Source organism: Plodia interpunctella, chromosome 17 (assembly GCF_027563975.2).
Source record: "Plodia interpunctella isolate USDA-ARS_2022_Savannah chromosome 17, ilPloInte3.2, whole genome shotgun sequence".
NCBI lineage: Eukaryota > Metazoa > Arthropoda > Insecta > Lepidoptera > Pyralidae > Plodia > Plodia interpunctella.
Window position 1 is genome coordinate 3,260,488 of NC_071310.1, and position 19,506 is coordinate 3,279,993.

General features: G+C 36.2%; 2 protein-coding genes across 3 annotated transcripts in view; one reads left to right on the forward strand and one right to left on the reverse strand.

Moving 5' to 3' along the window:
- Positions 1-3,117, forward strand: part of amon (amontillado) — a 57,906-nt gene extending 54,789 nt beyond the window's left edge. Inside the window, exon 14 of the mRNA XM_053757415.1 lies at positions 389-3,117. Within this exon, the coding sequence (XP_053613390.1) occupies positions 389-556 (168 nt within the window). The 3' untranslated portion in view covers positions 557-3,117. The remainder of the gene's footprint in view (positions 1-388) is intronic.
- Positions 1,782-19,506, reverse strand: part of sas (stranded at second) — a 38,856-nt gene continuing 21,131 nt past the window's right edge. The window contains exons 3-18 of one of the 2 annotated variants that reach the window (XM_053757414.2): positions 12,876-13,396; positions 12,475-12,658; positions 12,005-12,134; positions 11,511-11,673; positions 10,879-11,305; positions 10,509-10,725; positions 9,820-10,028; positions 7,969-8,278; positions 7,286-7,484; positions 6,656-6,792; positions 6,305-6,495; positions 5,970-6,198; positions 5,755-5,858; positions 5,349-5,516; positions 4,665-4,736; positions 1,782-4,261 (exon numbers count right to left, since the gene is read on the reverse strand). In XM_053757414.2, coding sequence (XP_053613389.1) covers positions 4,254-4,261; positions 4,665-4,736; positions 5,349-5,516; positions 5,755-5,858; positions 5,970-6,198; positions 6,305-6,495; positions 6,656-6,792; positions 7,286-7,484; positions 7,969-8,278; positions 9,820-10,028; positions 10,509-10,725; positions 10,879-11,305; positions 11,511-11,673; positions 12,005-12,134; positions 12,475-12,658; positions 12,876-13,396 — 3,269 coding nt within the window. In that variant the 3' untranslated portion in view covers positions 1,782-4,253. Of the gene's footprint in view, positions 4,262-4,664; positions 4,749-5,348; positions 5,517-5,754; positions 5,859-5,969; positions 6,199-6,304; positions 6,496-6,655; positions 6,793-7,285; positions 7,485-7,968; positions 8,279-9,819; positions 10,029-10,508; positions 10,726-10,878; positions 11,306-11,510; positions 11,674-12,004; positions 12,135-12,474; positions 12,659-12,875; positions 13,397-19,506 lie in introns of both variants that reach the window. The other variant, XM_053757413.2, reaches the window with a different exon arrangement.

The following is a 19,506-nucleotide window of genomic DNA, read 5'->3' on the forward strand; positions in this document are numbered from 1 at the left end:
GAACACGGGTACATTTTGCAATTTCTTCAAAATCCAAATAAAAAATACTATGAGATACGCTTTTGTTCATTGATGATGATGACGTCCGACCAATATCCGTCATGGCGACAACTTCAACGAAAAATCGTTCAAAATCAGTCCAAAAGGACTGATATAATTAATATGTAAATACATCGAAATGAAAAAATATTGGATTGGATTCCCTCTTATGACTTATGACAGTAGTGACCGACACATGCAATATAATATGTGACGCGAAATTTATTAACGCCTCGTATGCGGCAACACTAGACAACAATAGTTAAACAATACATTCTTGTGCAGACCTGCGCATGTTCATACAGGTTAATAAAGAAATTCCAAGAAAAACAATTGTTGAATTCCCCAGGCGCGTTTCAACGGCGGCTCCGGCCCCAGTTCCTCGTCCGGCTGGGTGCGCGGCTGGTCGCTGGTGCTGCACGGGTCGCGCACCGCGCCGTACGCCGCGCTGCAGCCGCAGGACCCGCACTCCAAGCTCGCCGTCGTCAAGAAGGCGCACGAGGACGCCCAGCACTAGGCGCCACATCAGGCTATACAGTTCACAGTACATCTACACTACATGGTCCGTCGAAAACCCTTCTCTCTCTCTCATGTCCACATTTCAAATGTGATAATGCTTCTCGGTTGAGTTCGGGGCTGTGACGCCGCAATAAGTATCCTTCATTAGACAGAAGCTCCCAGTGCTATATGATAATGTAGCAGTTAATGTTACAGATAATGCAGAAGCAGATAATGTTACAGACAGAAAACTTGGCTTCCATAGCAACCTGCATGAGACAGCTCTCAGTACTTCATATGTCGGCGATGAATACCGAGAATCAGACAGAGAAAACTAGGCTCCCTGTACTACATAATTGGCATTATTTAAAAAATTAGTAGTAATTATCCCAGTAGTACTGGGAGCTTAGTTTTCTCTGGATAACTATAATATCTTGCATCTGACACGAAATCAAGAGGAATGTATATGAGATGAGCCGGGAAATTGTATAGAAAACTTCTCATTTGGCATACGACGCTAGCCCGTCGGCTTAGTTACCTTTACCTTTGGCTTTAAATAATGTCAGAAACATTTCACTAATTATCACTTTCATTAATATACTTGAGTCAGTATTGAATAAAAGCGGTCCTAGAATAAAATTGACCCTTATAGACACCACAAGAGAATCCCCACGCGCTTTTAAATTAAGATAGAAAATAATTTCATGACCATTTAAATGTGAATGTGATAATGCTTACCATGTATTATGTCTAAAATTCTGAACTGTATAGCCTAGTAAAAGACAAATTTATGATTATTTTCATGAAGATCAGAAACATTTCAACAAATGAATTCTTTTATCACAAAACTTTAGCTGCCAATTAGAAAATCGAAGGAAAATCATTTGAAATAAACATTTTGGCGATGTAAGTTTTAAATCGCCTTCCAATGCAAGCAGTAGTACATCTTGACTGATTTTACGAACGGATCTAGAAATGATTAGACACCTCAGAATAAAAAAATCAAAGTTTTATGTCCATTTTAATTCTAGATCCATTTCATAAATGAGGGTTAGATAGTGCAAGAAGGCTTTTCACAAAATATCTGTTACAATTTCCCAATAATCGACTAGTTCAGAAAACTAAACAATAGCTTGGATTTATTTGTCTTTACCTATATAGTACTTATATAATAAAAAAACACTAACTTTCGTTTTTTGTAACATTTTCGTTAGTTAGTTTCAGATTGTTATAGCTTTTCTCAAAGGATTTATACCTACAATCTTTACCAATAAGGTACTAGGATGTAAATCGATGGTTGGACTTTTCATTCTGATGCTTTATTGATTAATACAGATGCTAGTCAAGTACTATAATAAAAACTCTTATTTCATATAAGTAAAATAAAGATTAAACATATATTTTTGAGATCGTAGAGCTCAATTTTTGTATCTACTTTATATGCGGGAGTGTAAAAAATCGTGCAACATCTTTGTAATACATTGAAATTTACGAAAAGCGTATCAAAATTTTGAACATTATTATTTACTATTTCTAAAGTATTACATTGATGTTAGGAAATTGTAAAAGTAATGATTTTTATAAACGGTCTCTGATATTTAATTTAATTTTGACATTGTTCGTCCCTTTGTTGGACAAATCTCCTTTTATTTATTATTATTGTTTTCATTTGATCTCTAGACATAGCTTTTTTATTACTGTATATGATTTCGTGTACTTTTTGACTTTTAAAAATATTCTGTCAGTAACCTTTGATCATTATTTTAAATGTATTTGGAATATAATATAATATCTATGTATGATTTATATATTTAAAAAATCTTGTTACCTTCCGTTTTAAAATATTTGTTAAATTTTATATAAAATGACCATAGCTAGGGAACATATCAAATGCTGAACTACAGAAACAAAGTAATATTTATATCCACGAACGATCTATTTGAGGTTAATTTCAGTTAACAAATGTTATTTAAAAAGGTATATTTTCCTCAATCGTTTGTTATTTTATAAGTTTTCTATACATTTGTTATTTGAGTTATATATAATATTTTATATACTTTTAATTAATTTAAAATCAAAGGAACTGTATTTAACCCAGCTAAATAAAGTTCATTTGAATGTTTTTAATTTAAAATATTATATGTATCATTCGCTATGCGCATAAAGAATGATACATATACATATCCTAAAAAAATATTAACAAAGAATATATTAGAAAAATTATCGTTACTATAAGATTATTGTAAAAGTATTTATATAATTATAATTACATTATTAAAAAGTACTTCCTTTTGGGCCCAGTATCATTGAATACGAGTTTGGTAACAGTTCTTTATATCTATTTTCTTAAAGAATGCATACGTTTAATATTAAATATATAATAAAATATCAGTGTTTTTCAATTCCATGATTATATCCAGTTGTGTGTAAGGGCTATATAATACTTATTAAATGGGCATAGACAATGGTTAGGATAGACGTTAAGAAAACAATCATATAAAGAAGAAATATATAATGTATTATTAATAGAAAATATAATGTGATTTGGTGTTGTATTTGAATTAAACGACGTTTTTGTAATTGCTACTCCTTTCCCTTTGTATACCCGAAATAAATTGGGGATAATAATAAAAAAATATGTTTGTATAAAAAGAACTATATTACAGTAATATTATAACAAAGTTAAGCTTTCGTTTCATATCCGGTAGATTTAGTATTTTACAAAGTTTATTACTATTATGATATAATAAAGTTTAAGAGATTCATTAAAATTAAACGCGATTTATTACAATATTTACACTGAACATTTTAAAAAGTGTTTCTCCATTGTGATTTTGGCCATTCGAAAAATTAAGTTACAATAGGAAATTAAATTATTAACATTACAATTTTTATAAATGGCAACATTAAACTTAAACTTGACAATTCTACATTCTAAATGATTCACTCACTCATCGCTTCGACGGTACTTACACGTCATTGGTGTGGTACATTCATTGTGTTATAATAACCAAAATGTATAATTTCCAATAAGTAACTAAAGAATTATTATAAGAACAATTTGAACAAAAGGTTTGTAAAATCACAAACCACACCAATGTCATCTCAATAACTATCTAACTAAATATAATTTTATAAAGATAAATTTACACTTATCAAAGTATTTATAACCTAAATCATCGGAGTAACTACCAGAATGTGCCTTTTGCCTTTCAACCACTGCATTAGAGCAACGCAACACATGCAAGGTGTTCGTGTTGCTCTATGAATTTTACACTTTCTGAGTTGGACAGCCATGATCATGACCGCATTTTGTGTACACTTAAGACTGGACCAAACTAGCGCCGTCATCACGTTTTTCATCTAGTGTAATCTCCTTCGGCATTTTTTCCAAATTTCACTGTAACTTTTTTTTTCCTAAAGTAAATTAAAATAAATTGATAAAAATAGCGCTAGTGAGCCGTTCTCTTACTACAACCTTTGTATCGTCGCAAGAAAGAATGTACATTGTTGGTCACGATCACAATATGTCGAGGGAGCCACAAAGTTACCAGTAGGGTATTTTTCCTACTACTTTTGCACTATGTCAGTCATAAGTCACTATTTACACTGAGTGTTCAAACGCCCATTTCGTTGTACGGGCGGCCGTTCGGCGCGTCCACGCTGCGTTCTGAGATCCCGTTCAGGCCGTTGGTGTGCCCACGGGAACTTAACTGTCAGAGATCTGGAATAATAAACGGGTAAGCATATTATCAAGATTTTTTTTTCAAGCTGACTGCAAATGATTTTGAGGCCCTATTTTTACGCAATCGAAGAAGTTAATTTCATGAATGTTTTTCAATGGTTTTAAGCAAATTTAATCAATGCGTTTGATTTAACTTTATAGATTGTAATTTTCCGTGAATTCAGAATGATTTGTAAGGCCTAAGTAATATATCTTCAGGTTATATTATCATAAAATTCAATCTATAATCAGCTCAGATCCTCATTAAGTTACATTGATTTTTCATTACTTAGGCATGAAAAAAAAAGCTTTTTCTATACTTAGGTAAGTTTAACTTGACTGGCAAAATTTTATCACATACGAATTAATTGGGCACAGCTCACCAGTTTTCTGTGATACTTACCCATAGTTTCCTGTTGAAGCTCTAGTTTGTACGCTGGGTTGTCGTATGGCGGTAATGAAGACTCACGGGGAGCTGATGGGGTGGCTGCGAAAAAAACGCAAAATATATGTAGATACGTTCTGATATCTGTGGTAGATACACGCCATCTCAAACCAACAGATAGATGCATTGATGATTAATGATTGATTACTTCTATTGATGATTACATACCAACTAGGAAAGTAGGTATAGTGAGATCTGATCCGTCCTCCTTATCTTTCCTCAAGAAAGGCGGCTACATTGACTATATTTACTTCTCGATACCATTATATTATTCATCTGGTTAAATAACGGGTTTGCCAAGTTATTCGTGATTGCTCCGCTCCGAACGCAACACTTTCGCGTGTTAACGCGATTTATTTTTCTATTTTTTATTTTTTCTTTTCGCTTCTATTTTTCTACGCACATGACAGGATAGGATCACGCTATTTTTTCTAATTTTCTTACTGTTTTGTGTCGTCTTAAACAAGCAGAACCATAATTCGAACATTCGGAAGCCGAAAAGTAAAGGTTTTCTAAGAGTTGAATCATAGTGAAATTTACATTGACATCCTAAAAGTAACTATCCTACCATAAACGAGAGCTTTCACATCCTATATAACAACGTTGGATCAACAAAAAATTCCAATGAAACCATGAACTCACTGGTGATAGGTACGGAGCGGGTGTGGTGTCTGCGGACTACCACCAGCAGCAACAGTAGTGACGTCAGCGCCCCCAGCGCCGCCACCACCCCGACCACCACCAGAGCACCGTAGTAGTCCGTCCGGGAGCTGGTGCGACTGCCTGCTATCGATGCCGATTCGATTTCATCTGCGGATATTGTAATCGATTTAGCTTGATAGAATACGAGGAATAGGTGACAGATTGAAGTGGTAATTGACATGTTAATTGACCTCGGTTTTACATTCATTTGCGCTATTTTTTATCACTTGGTTCTACGCGCACTATTGAAGATCTTTCTCCATGATACACGCATGCAGGAAAATGTCCAAAATCATACTTAATACAATGTTTTATAGACTGTACGGAAGAAAACTCTTGTACTCACTGTCAATAGGTTCTGGAGAATCCTGTGTCTTTGTGTTAATTTCTAGAACGTTACTCGTCTTCACTTTTCCGTTTGTCAGGAACAGCTCTAACCAGACTCGACACCTGAAATTAGAAACTCAGTACTAATTGTTTTTTTTTTTAAATATTATGAAGAAAGTTGAGGAACTGTTAAAAGCAAAACTAATAAGATGCAATCTTCAAATATCAGCATACCTGGTGTTAGGTTCCAAGCCAGTTAACGTGACCGCTGGAGGCAGATCCCTGGCAGCCAATCGGAAGGCATCATGTTCCCTTCTAACTGACGAGCTAGCTCCACACGCATGCGCGGCGCGGTACACGCGCACCCAGCGCTCGGCTGGTGAGGGAACTCCTCGCCAGGTCAGTTCAGCTGCCTCGGACCCTACTGCTCGCGCTTCGATGGTCACAGTCCAGTTGTAGGGATCTGTATTGGGTTACAATATTTACTATTTAATTTTAGACTCCTACGCATTTGAGACTTGATACTAAAGCTTAACTTGAAGACCTCGACATGTATACATTTTACTTACCAACATAAGGCGAAGTGGTGAACTCGACCCTGCCAGGGTCATGCAGTTCAGTAAAGGCCTTGGGCGGAGGCACCAGTACCAGGGACGCTTCGTACCGCGTCCCGGGTCGCAAGTCATGGAGCTCTGCACTGGAGCGCCCGTGGTGGAGTAGCTCCGTCATGCTGTATATTGGGGTGCCGATGGGACGGTATCTATGGTAAGAATACAATTATTAGTTAATTGTAAATGAGGTGGAATCGTCAAATTTTATCAGGTGTGCTGGTCTTAACGCTTAATAGCGCGTGTAACATGTCTTGTCCCACATGCCTGTTTGCTTGCTCAGTAGTAAATAAAAAGAGTTCTCATTCTCACCTGACTTGGATACCATCGATAAGTTGCAATTCCTCTTCAGTGAAGTGCCTCCAGCTGACATGAGCTACTGTGTCATTGACGTCCATAACTGAGAGGTTGCTATCCACTTCCCGACGTTTCTCTTCCGTTGGAACGGCCTTCAGGACAAAATGATAATTGTATTTTTTTGCACTTCTAATTTTACTATTAATCGTTAGTAGTCAGAATAAAATTATTAAAATTTTACCTAATGGCAAATTAAGAGGAGGTACACATTTTTTACCGAATTAAAAGGGGGAAATTTTAAAATTTCAATTCCTTGCAAAATATTTTCCTTGCAAATTTGAATTTTATTGTGAGATAGTTCATACATGTGCCATTCGACTTCAAAGTAAACCTTTAGATAAAATAAAAATGGTCAGCCAGTGTTAAGTCAATATTATATTTATTAGCTGCTGGATTTCTATTCCGTGAGAATATCGGGATAAAAAGATACTTTATGTAACTCATAAATAATAAGCTTCCTATTGGTAAATGAAACTAAGTACAAAACAAACAAATGAAAATGACGCTAAATGCAAGCAATTGTGTCACAGCCTTAAATTGTGTGACATTTTCACTAATTGAAAGACACCAAGGCCAAAGCACTACCGTGGGTGGATCCAAGGTCCTGACGATTCTGATCTCGCTCTCAGGCTCGACGGGCAGGTTGTGGAGGTACAGCTTCCCCCTGATCTTGTACGTGGTGGACGGCTTCAAGCCCGATAGTGTGAACTCCAGTCGAGGAGTCGTCAGCACCTCGTCCGTCGGCGCGAACACTTGCGAGTGCCAGTGGGAGATGTCGTCATCACTGGTAAATATAAAGTCGTATAAACAAAAATAAATACTATTAAAAGACCATCAAAACTCTCCAAAGGGTGAATGTTGGATTTATATCCCCACACAAGCTTCTCAAAGGACCGAACTATGTACCGTGAATCCCAAAACGAAAAACAAAATAATAAATATATTTATTGAGTAGAAGGATATGACAAATAATATTTATAAACAGACCTAGTAATAGAAGAGCTTCTACAACTTTCTTCATTCCTTGACGAAGTCTACGTACTGCTGGGGCTTGTTAGTAGAAAGTAGTTACGTTGCATTTGATTGTGAAAGGATTGAAAGAAAGGTAAACTTCAGTAGATTGTTTTTGAAATAACTTCAAGTTTACAACAGCTGTTAGAACAAAAGAGTAGGTAACTTTATTGTCTTCAGAATTAACCCATTGTATTTTGAATTAAATGCGCTGTGGAATAAAATTTAATTGAAAATTGAAAAGTTTTGATAATTACGCTTGATCTGTATATCTCAAATCGACGCTTCCTCTTAAGCCAACAAGGACTGATGGCAATCCAAACAGCATTTTGACACTTGACGGAGAGTCCGCTTGCATGGACAATACAGATAATTTCTTGTTATCATCTCCGTATGGTACGGGAGGCATGGGAAGACCAGGCGGTAACAGATTCCCTGGACGATGGATGTTGTTTTGGTCATAATCTGCAATATCCTCTTGCGGGAAGTGGACTCGGTCGTCGGGAGGTACAGTTGGCAAAAACGCAGGAAGGGCATCGTGTGTTCCGAAGTTTGTCCCCATTGTCCCTGTAGAAAATTACAATTATTTTTAACATTTGACGATTCGATGTGTGAATTAATCGGTCAGTGGTTAAGAAATAAAATACAGTTTGTTAAATGTTTAGAAATGTTAAATGATGTTAATCACAACGTCATTCAAAGTCAGGGTTCAGTCAATGCAAGAGTCATGAAGTAAAGTGTAAAAGCCACAGGGGTTGCGAACACTGTCATGGCTGACCTGCCGTCACGACTTGGTTGGTCCTATCAGCCGACCGTCCCAAGTTTCTATTCACTTCTGATGACATGTCCAACTGGCTCAAAAAATTATCAGCATCTAGTGTAGAATATGGTTTACTATGAATCTTCGAGTTCTCATTGATAACCATGCTGCCTGTTTTAGGAGTTTGATATCTCAACAGCACGGTTTGATATGGGTTGGGCACCATTTTCAATACGTGCAATTTGGTATCTCCTTGCATAACAATATCGTCTTCACTAGTTTTTAAACTATCTTTATAATCAACTGTTTTAACACCTTTTATTTGAGAAGTATATGGCTCCGTGGGTTTAGATATTAACATCAATTTGTCTTTATAATTAGTGTGGGATTTATATGAATTGTTTGGAAGATTATGAAAAGTGGGCTCTATGTAAGAGTGGACAACATTGGGAGTAACCACTGAAGGTTTGACAATAAGATCACTAAATAATTCTTGTGCCGGCACGAAATAAGTTCCTATTTGATTCGTTTTCTTTGTGGAAGATTTGATTATTTTCATCGGGGATGAATTGATGTAGTGGTATGAGTGCGGAAAAGGATAATTCGTATTAGATTGTTGCTTTTTATTAGAAGTATCGGATACCACAAAATTGTTTTTGGGAATGTTAAAGTTAAATCTAAGAGGGTTATTTTTGTCTTCCTCACAAGTTTTAGTTATAGTTTTTATATCATCATCCCTGTTTAATGATGGCTCAGGTCGTATAATTTTGACCATAGATTCAGGATCATCTAGGGTAAAAACAGTTATATTATCATTTTGATTGTTATTTACGTTACTAGGAGTAGTAGTATATTTAGGGATACTAACAAGATTGTACGTTTTTTTAGGATTTTGAGTGCTACTGGGTGACATTGTAGTAGTATGTTTGTAAAAGACTGTTGATTCTGTAGTGTCCTGTGGCTTGGCCAGTACAGGTGTTATCGTGGGTAGTACAGGAGTCATTGGCGTCACATAGTTGATCGTTTCACCAAGTTTCTTCAAGAATATTTCGTAAGTCTTATTTGATGATCCAGCTGTAAGTTATAATGAAAGTATGAGTTATATCATGCATGACAATTACTTAAATCTGTTGTTATGATGATGTGATTTGTGATTTAAAGCATGCAGTTATTAAATAGACTACTGGGTCTAACAACATTAGTGAGTTTAAATCTGCGGCCACGACATTGCTCACTCACCATATTGTCTTTCTTCTAACATATTATAAAAACATATGGTTTTACTTCTGTACTAATGGCTAAACTTTTAATTTACCAAAGCAATGACAACGCTTTCTCACAAACTTACCAATGGGCACGCATCCCCATTGCTTACAACAGTCTTCGTCTGAGATGTTGACGGGTCCAGGGCGGTGCAGGGGGGGGCAGCGCAGGGTCTGCGGGGGGACGGCCGGGAGGGCCGTGCACGCCTCTGTGCAGTCCAGCTCTCCATTCTCACAGAAACACCGCTCTTCGCACCCTGATACCGAGACAGGTACTTCTGTCCAGTTTGGTATTCTGAAAATGTATTAAGTAGTTGGAATGAAATTTTTAATATTGTTGTATTTGTAAAGCTATAAGCAGTTACGAGTAATCGTCAATGATCTTTAGACATTTTAATGTTCACCCTAGCTTGCAGCAGTAGAAACATTAAAATCACAAATTATCGACAAACATAAATGAGACAAATTTGAAGATGCTCATCACATCGTCAATATTTTGGAACTAATAATTTATCTTGACTAAAAAGCTGACCATTGAAAAAAAAAACCATTGAAATTTTAATTGTATATTTACTAGTCTTCGTGTTTTGAATTACCTATTTCCTTTTTATTATTTCCATTTGAGGTTTGGCTAAACATACAGCCAAACCTCAAATGGAAATAATAAAAAGGCTGATAGATATTGGTGGAATTGAGATTAGGAAATTGTGGTAGACTGACCCACAAACCAATGATACAATGAGAAGATCGTCCAGTTTATAATCGCTATACTCACGCCACTCCTTTGTAATGGCATGTTCCATCGCTGAGACACCTCGCAGCCCTAGGACAGCAGTTGGGGGGCTCCGCAGGCGGGTTTGGAGCCCACCGGACGCAGTTCTTGGACATCAGCTCAAGTCCAACGTGAGAGGGGCACACCAATGCAGCGCATTCTCGCATATTTGGACCAGTACATTCGCATAGTTCTGAGCAACCTATGTGAAATTCTTCCCCTGTGAAAATACGTAATAATAAATAAGGATATCTGATTAAATATGTAAATATATGTAGCGAAAACCTCTGATTGGATACGGTATATATTTTTTCTCTATGGGATGTAACTAAATATATATTTTTCGAATAGTGCGTATTAGATAATAACTCACCGACATCATAGAATTGTCCATCTTGAATACATCCAATCTTCGGGAGGTTGTACTTTATTTCTTCAGTAGGCTTCACCTCATTCTGATTATTATCAGTGGTAGTTATAGTGAAATTGAATCTAGTGCCAGTCTCTTTAGTTTTAATGACGTAATCTTTGCCACCTTCCAGATTGAGAATTAGGTTTGAGTATATGAGTTGTACGTCTTGGAATGTTTTGCCTCCGTCGCTGCTTAGTTGGAGATGTATGGGGTCTTCGGAACTATTGGAGTGTATGAGGTTCACTTGCACTGTGTTGTTTTGTAACACTTTCACGGAACCAATCGGTTCCGCCAGCACCAACGGCCTCATGGTTGACTTGAGCACGGAGGGTTCCGTCATGCTTATCATTTGATGTACTTCTTGAATATGGGCTAGTTCAGGAATGAGCTGAAAAATAAGTTACGTATTATGTAACATCTTTAGTTATCCATTTAATTATATGAATGTATTTTTATACAGGTATAATAGCGAATGTCATCCAAAATCTAGATCAATATCGGTTCAGCCATTTGGCTGCTATGATGCCACGGAAAGACCTACAGGTACACAAACACGTTAACCTTTAACTCCCCTCTGTATGTAGTGTGTTTACCTCAGTGGTAGTGGTAGTCGTGGTGGTAGTGGTGGTGCTAGACGTGATGTTCTCGGGTTCCTCATGAGCGTCGTGAGAGACATCGCAGACCTGGATCTCGCAGCACGCGTCGTTGGGGTCCTGCACGTTAATGCAGTTCTCGGACGCTCGTATCGGATTACATCTGAAGATGGAAATAATGATACATTATTGTATATAATAATTGGTGTTGCAAATCTAGCTGTTTTAGAAAATACAGAAAGAACTGGAAACGTGAAACGATAACAATCTATCATCTTCGCATGTTGTCAGTTGCATTCAGGGTTGCTGCCTGGCTGGGGTCAGGGGTCAGCCAGGGGGTCATATAATTTTGAGGATTCGGCTGCGATTTTATACCAACCCCTAAAATGACGTAAATGCTGTCAGGCTATGTGTCCCTTAGTCGCCTTGTACGACATCGACGTTAGGATATGGAGTGGTTCTACTAAAAACACTAGTTGATGATTGTTCCTCACCTAGGTTTGCAGGTGACGATTGAATTGGGCTCGCAGATACAGGTTTGCTCACACCCTACAAACCATTTCGCGCCAACAGTATGAGTTTCATTTCCATACCGACATATTTCCAACTTGGTACCTTTACCTTCTGAAATTTGAAATAGTAAACAATTTATAAATTCGTAGGTAACTAACTCTCAGGAGATAAGATTTTTCCGTTAAGCACTGTCGACAGCACATCAACATACCCAAATTGCAAATATGCCATTTTTATCGCGTCTTAAATATCAATGCAGGGTAACTTGTAAATGCGGTCGACTGTACCCCTAACATTAAAAGATATGTTTGTGATAAATATGTCATATCACAATGGCACCTAATACCATAAAAGATCATCAGGGTTAAACGGACAGTGAAACAGAACAGTCATGATAAAATTATATGATATAAAACCGTAAAAATAAATGAATCTGTAGCAGAAACTTTACCATTTCCAGTAGCACAAGCAATGATGGAACAGCATTCGTCCACCGGGGACTCGAAGCAGAGAGGGTCGTTCAGCCTCCTTCCGCGGCGGATGTATGGGTGCTTGCAGCGAGGGAAGCATTCGAATGTACCCCCTTGGACACACTCGCACGACTCTTCACAACCGCGCTCCAGCCTCTCACCAACCTACAAGAAATGTTAAAGTACTACTGTTACTACACTAGATGTTGCCCGGGGCTTCGCTACATCTACATTATCCAAGATTACTATAGGCTATATTTTAACTCAAAATTACAATATTCAATATAAAAACATAATACTGTAATAGAATATATATATATATATATATATATATATATATATATATATATATATATATATATATATTATTTATAATACATACCTTATACACTACATCATTTTCTTTACACGTATCTGAATCCTCTTCCATGTCACCAACACCAACGAGCATAGAATGAAATGGTGCTTGCAGATTGGAAAAAAACTTGTCGTTGATATCCTTACCCATTTTAGGTATTTGTGCTGGTAACTGTGTCAACTTAACAGGCTCTTCTTCATCATCTAGATTTACATCACTGAGGTCAATTAAATCTTTCTTTTTGTCTAAAGCCTGACTTTGATTGTGTAGTGCATTAGCGAAGTTTTGTAAATCATCTGCATTGGAAAATAGTAATCTTGGACTAGGTCTCAATGTCTCATCTGGTATTCCAGTCATTGACTCCTCTGTCCTACTTTCTATAACTTCAGTTGTTGTTTGAGGACTCTCTGTAGTCGTCGTCGTCGTCGTCGTCGTCGTTGTTGATGTTGTTGTTGTCGTTGCTCGTATCATTGGCGGTCGTTTTATTTCTGAATTGGAACTGAACGAATTTGGTAACGGTAAGTCTTCATCTTCTGACAATTTACCTGTAAAGATATTTTTCTTTTAAGTTTTGTATGGTTTTTTAATAAAATTATTCTAAGTAATGCATTGCAGTTGTGTTTACCCCATGGGATACAGACATTATTATATGTACGTGGGTATGTATACCTATATTTATTGTAGTTGTGTTACTCAACGTGTTATTCGTTGTATATTTAGTCCATTTGAGAGCCACTAATGAAACTAGTGTTAGATATTAAAATACAAAATCCAAGACAATCCACGCGGGGCAAATGTTATGCGTTTTACATAATCGATCTCAAGCGGTTCTACAATGCGGCCTGTGTTAAGCATACTAATGTGATTATGCTGTCGTGTCGGGAACCACAGACTGTCGTGAGTTGATGTAACACATACGAAATCGAATCCATGGTATTGAATCAATCACTACATCGATAACGTTAAGCAGTTGGTAAATCTATAAGGTTTTTTATTCTGACGATGTTGTAGAGTGTAAACTGTAAAACGATAGCATAGTCTTTGATAAAACAGTACTTGCCATTTATTACTTTGTATTAGATGTTGTTGAGCTACTTTTATCAGTTAGTTATAAACGAGTTTTTTTTTTTTTTACTAAAATGTAATTTCTGCCAACAACAAGCTTATATTGTCGTCCAAGATCTTGTTGTATCCATAGCGTGACAGAAACATATCAATTTAGTAAACTATTCAGGAGTTCCATCATTGGGAGCTGATCGAGGGTGACCCATCAGGTCATGTTATATCATAATAATACCGTGGAAACTGAAGTGACGTGAAAATTTTCAACTTTGTAGGACAAGCGTCAAACAAGGACAAGAATCTTCCTCTTTTACATAGGGATGAAACAAGACAACACGAGCTGTTAGCAAGAATATTACTGTGTTTTTAGAACGGACGCCATCCATCTCGACAAAAACATAGGTTACCGGTTACCATAGCCTGCTCTAAGTGGTACAAGGTCAGTAGGCGAGATTCTATGCTTCTTCGCGGATACACAGCTACAAGCCATGCTCTCTTCAAGCTTATCACTGAAGGTTAAAGCACAAAATCGCGTGTCACGCTCCAAATATTGAAATCGAGCGAACAATTCCAAATCACACCAAATCGATATAACTGTCATCGATACATTGCAAATAACAAAGATGCTATCCGCCAACTTGCTTTGCTAACCAAACTTTATATTTATAGTAATAAGGTTAAAATTATCTTGACTATTGTTTTGGTGGTTTACCGAATGTTTATTAAGATATCAGTGCACGTATACCAATTTCAGACGTGAGAAAGTTTGGTCAATTCGTATAATAAGCGGTTTCGTTAGAAGGATATAATTTATTGCAATTTTTTGGATTCGTTTATGAGATACTACGCATGCCTGGCAATCTACTTGATCATAGGTTCAGGTCAGATCATCATCACTGTGACCCACAGCTGAGTATAGGCCTCCTTTCCTCTAAGTTCAGTTACTAGAAAGTACGATAATTAGGCTTTTTCAAGACAAACATTAATTTTGTCCAGAAATATAAATTATTGTTCAAACTATTTGCAAGCAATATTCGAAAGTCCGAACAACGCTAAAGATATATTTTCATTGATTGAACCATTGAATGAACTTGTATATTTAAACGTGACTTTATGTATAATCTCTGTTAGATAATATAAGAAATATTTGAATGTGTAACGTATTTGTGCAATTTTGTTTAGTGTATGAATATTAATAATCTCACAAGGACAGAGCTCTAAAAACACTCATTACATTTGTAAGACCGAAATACCTAGTTCCAAACGAATGATAGATAGGTGTTTCTTCCTATGGAAATTCCGCACTATTCCATATAATGTCTGTCTATCTCCTTTTAGCATTATAGTCTCATAAAAAGAGATAGAAGAACATTTATTAAAACGTACGATGCCTTTTCTTAATTTCAATATTTCCACAAGGAGCCGTTTACCGATGACCTCATACACATGAGTGTGATGTAGGTTAATCAAAGGACATGAGGTCGGACCGGTTTAGCCTTCACTAATCACGGAATTTCTCGAATGTTTCACACTTCATGCCGCTACAATCTCTTTGTGGTCCATTTTATATTTCATTAGGAATATCTATTATTTTCACACATGTGTGCTCACACCTTTTTTCGAAATATCTTCGACATTAGAATGATCTAATTTTGCTTTGTGGAATAAATCATAGTCGTGGCTAGAGTTTCCTGACTGGCTCACAACTACGTATGAAGACGTACAGTACAGTACAACTATGTTGTAATAATACTAAGTACACAAACTGAAGGACACAACCTTTTTAATTACAGCAAGAATCAAAAAAATATGGGAACATGTCTTTTTGCGAATATTCAATAGTCGATTGTTATTATTTTCCAGCAGAGGACAATGAACTCACGTCAGTAGGTACACGCGCAATTACGCGATTCCATACGCAAGTACTGCATGTTATGCGTTTTCATTCAAACATTTTCAACATCTATGTTAGATATACAATGTTGAATCTATAATCATATTAGGTAATACCTATGTATGATTTCATATTATAGCATACGAAGCCTGAAAGATATCGCGATATCATCCCAAGATCCGAAAAAGTCCAATGAGTAAGTAAATACGTAAAAGGTGTTACTCCATAAATCCATAACGCATGGTTGCGCAAGCAAGCACAAGGTATCCGGCTACCGTGTGGCCATTCACGCGTGACTTGAGCGTGACTCGATGTCTTGGTGATTTTTATGGACCCAGGATGACCCATAAGGATATCCGTCGTCATCTGTTTAGTAACGACGTGATTTTGACCTGTGATTTTGATTTGACATTTGCGAGCCAATTTTTGATGTGCTGTTTTAGGTACATGTTTTAAAAGATTTTAAGCCTTGCCGTGTTATATATTTAATGTAAGTTGCATAATATATAATAAGGAAGTAATAATTGGGTGATTTTTATTTACCTACATCAGAAAGAGCAAATGTCAGAAAAGGACTAAAATTTTGTATGATTAAAAAAATATTGCCCTGTGTTATTCATTCAACGTTCTTTGTTACTGATTGACTGATTGTAATTTAATTCAATTCGCATTCATATATCAGTTAAGATGACCCTGATTATAAGTACCTACATAAATCCTGACCTTTACCACTAATTGGAAAGATGACTAACCTAAGATGCGATCCACGATACGCCATACCCACGCTTACTACAAGGTCTGTACTAATAGACAGAGTACATATTATTTTATTTGGATTTATAAAAACCTATATAGAAAGTTACTAGGTATAAATTATTATGGTTTTACCTGAGCGAAGCCAGCGCGCCGCGTAATTCCGCATCAAAAGTATTGTTGTTAATTATAATCAAATTTACTTTATTCTGGAGTCCACAATTAGATCACACTCACACTATCTAAGTAATAACTCAATGTGTCAATACAAACGTCATCGTATGGAGCTGGAGCATTGTGCGCACGACCTTGTGCCGTTTAGATTCGATCTTAGGACAGCGATCGCGAAAGTGGTCGACCCTGGTGTGATTGATGGCTTCTCCGGGGATTAGTACTTCACAGGTTCTGTCAACAGCTCATCGATCGGCATTAATTCATTGCAAAATCGTCACTATTACCGCCACGTAGAGGTGCACGGTAAATACGCTTTTAAGATTGAGGGTACGGAGACCATTTCGGAAGAAAGTCGCTCTCCGGGCATTAGTAAGGCATTGACAGCTCATCAATCGGCACTAATTCATTGTGAAATGTCGTTATTACCTCCACGTAAAGGTGCAAGCTTAACTACGCTTTTGAGATATTATAAGGTACGCACCCTGGAAGAGCCAAAGAAAAAGCCGCTGTTTAGATGGAAATATTGCCATCTTTACAGCGACTTTTTCTTTGGTGAAGTGACAAGGGGATAGTAGTATGATTTGTGATGTAGGTATTAGCCATTCGTCATGCCATTCGCATAGTCCACAGACAAAATGATACTAGCTCTTAAATAATAAGCAGAAAAAAATAATGTTACATAATTTACAATTTGTTAGAAATGTTGGAGAATGACCTTTGCGAAGTCTCATTGCTAACGATGGAGAGAACTAAGCCAGATGACAAAAATAAATTAATTACTGCGACTATCGTCATAGAGATTGATGTAAAGTCGAGGGCATGTTAAGTTACCCTGCATAGATCTCTATGCCGCAGTAATAAGGGCATTTTTATGGTTTTCAGCAAGTTCATGTGCTGTCGATTATACTAAGTAGGATAGTTCGATGATTATTCTACATAATTTTTAAATAAGATATCTTTTAAATGTTTAGTCTAGTCGGAACTTGGCATCGTAATATTTTTTATTGGCTTTACTTAATTGATATTATTAATGATAGTAATGAATACCTGCTACAATACAATTTAACAATAGATTGTTATAATAGATCTTTTGTGATCTATGTGTGCACATAATCGTGATTGTGTAATGTATTTTGCGTCAGTCTAAGGTACTTATATGTATAGACAAATGATACGTACACAAATGGTGTAAGCATAATTTTTGACTATAATGTAACTATTTTACGGCTAAAGTAAATTTTATCAAAATGATTGGCGTTATTCATTACGGCAGTAATTTTATCATAGAAAAAAATATTACAAAAAATTAAACAGAAAATTCTTTATAATTTGAAAATAAAAGTAACGAAAACAGAATGCAATCAGACAGAATTATTTGGCAACTCGATTCACGATGTTGTTGTTACTCTTCAAATTCTTCACGACGTCGACTAAATAAGCAATTTAAGTAACAGGTTATTTGTTTGCGACGCTTTATATTATGCAATAGCGCTTCCATTGTTACACCAGTTTTTAAGAGAGATTTTTTAAGCAGTTTTTAAGTTTTTGAGAGAGATTCTTCTACTAAGAATCTCTCGCTACCCTAGTACAGTCAACAGCACATCAACCTACCCAAATTCTCTTCAAAACTCAATTCAATGTACAGGTAGGCCCATATATGTTGAATAAAAATATAAAATATGAATTATAGCGAATTGTAGATTTAGTCTGGTAAAAATAAAAATCCAGGAGCTACGGAGAAACGTGACCGTTTATTTGAGGGAGAACGAACAAGAGAGAGAAATTCGATACAGACAATGTTGCCGTAACCAAAAAATGAAATATAAAAAAAACTGTTTAATGTTGGTGTTCCAACAATGTATATATTGCTCTTAATGCGCTGAATCCATACCTACCATGCATGCCTTAATTTTTTAAAAGGTCTATTTCGACAAGGACAAGGCTTTTTGACAATTTACATAGCAAGTCCATGTAATTTAACTTCATCTCTGACAAAAGCTAATGAGTTTTCCCGTCTCTGTAAAGTGTAACAGTATTGTGTAATTAATAAATACATTATATAAGGTTCCGCACACAAAGGCTTCAAACAAACCCCCACTATAAGCCTATCTGTCAGAAGTCTGAAGGCTCCATCTGCGCTTAATGGGTAATCACTTGAAATTTACAAACGGCACACGGTAATAATACCGTCAATAACCATTACAAAAAAATATATATCATCAAATTTCTCTATGTTATTTACACGGAACCCTCGTTGCGCGAGGCCAACTCACATTTAGCCAGGTTTTTTATAGCGCAGCCTCTTTTGCAAGCAGGCAACAATGACAAGAGTTAGTGTCTCACGCTTTTGTTGTATGCGAACAGTTTTTGTTTTGTTGTTTGATTTATGAGATATTCACACACATCAATGAACTTGTAAATTCTTATGTTTTAATTGCTTGAGTATAATAAACACGCGCAAAAATTGTTACTACTTTCATTAAACGACTCGCCTTATTGTTAATTAATAGCACTATAAATATACGCCGTCATCATAATTCAAGATATAATGTGATATGTTAGAAACATATTCAATACAATTCTTAACATTCAGAAAATAACGATTATAATTTTCTGAAAACATTGAATTTCTTGTGATAACAATAATAAATATGTCGTAGTTGCCTAATTTAATGTTTAAAAAGACAGAAAAACGTAGTCATGCGTGAAACAGAACTAAAATATTCATTCCATTTACATCATTACATATTGACATGAAAACTGGAGCGCTGC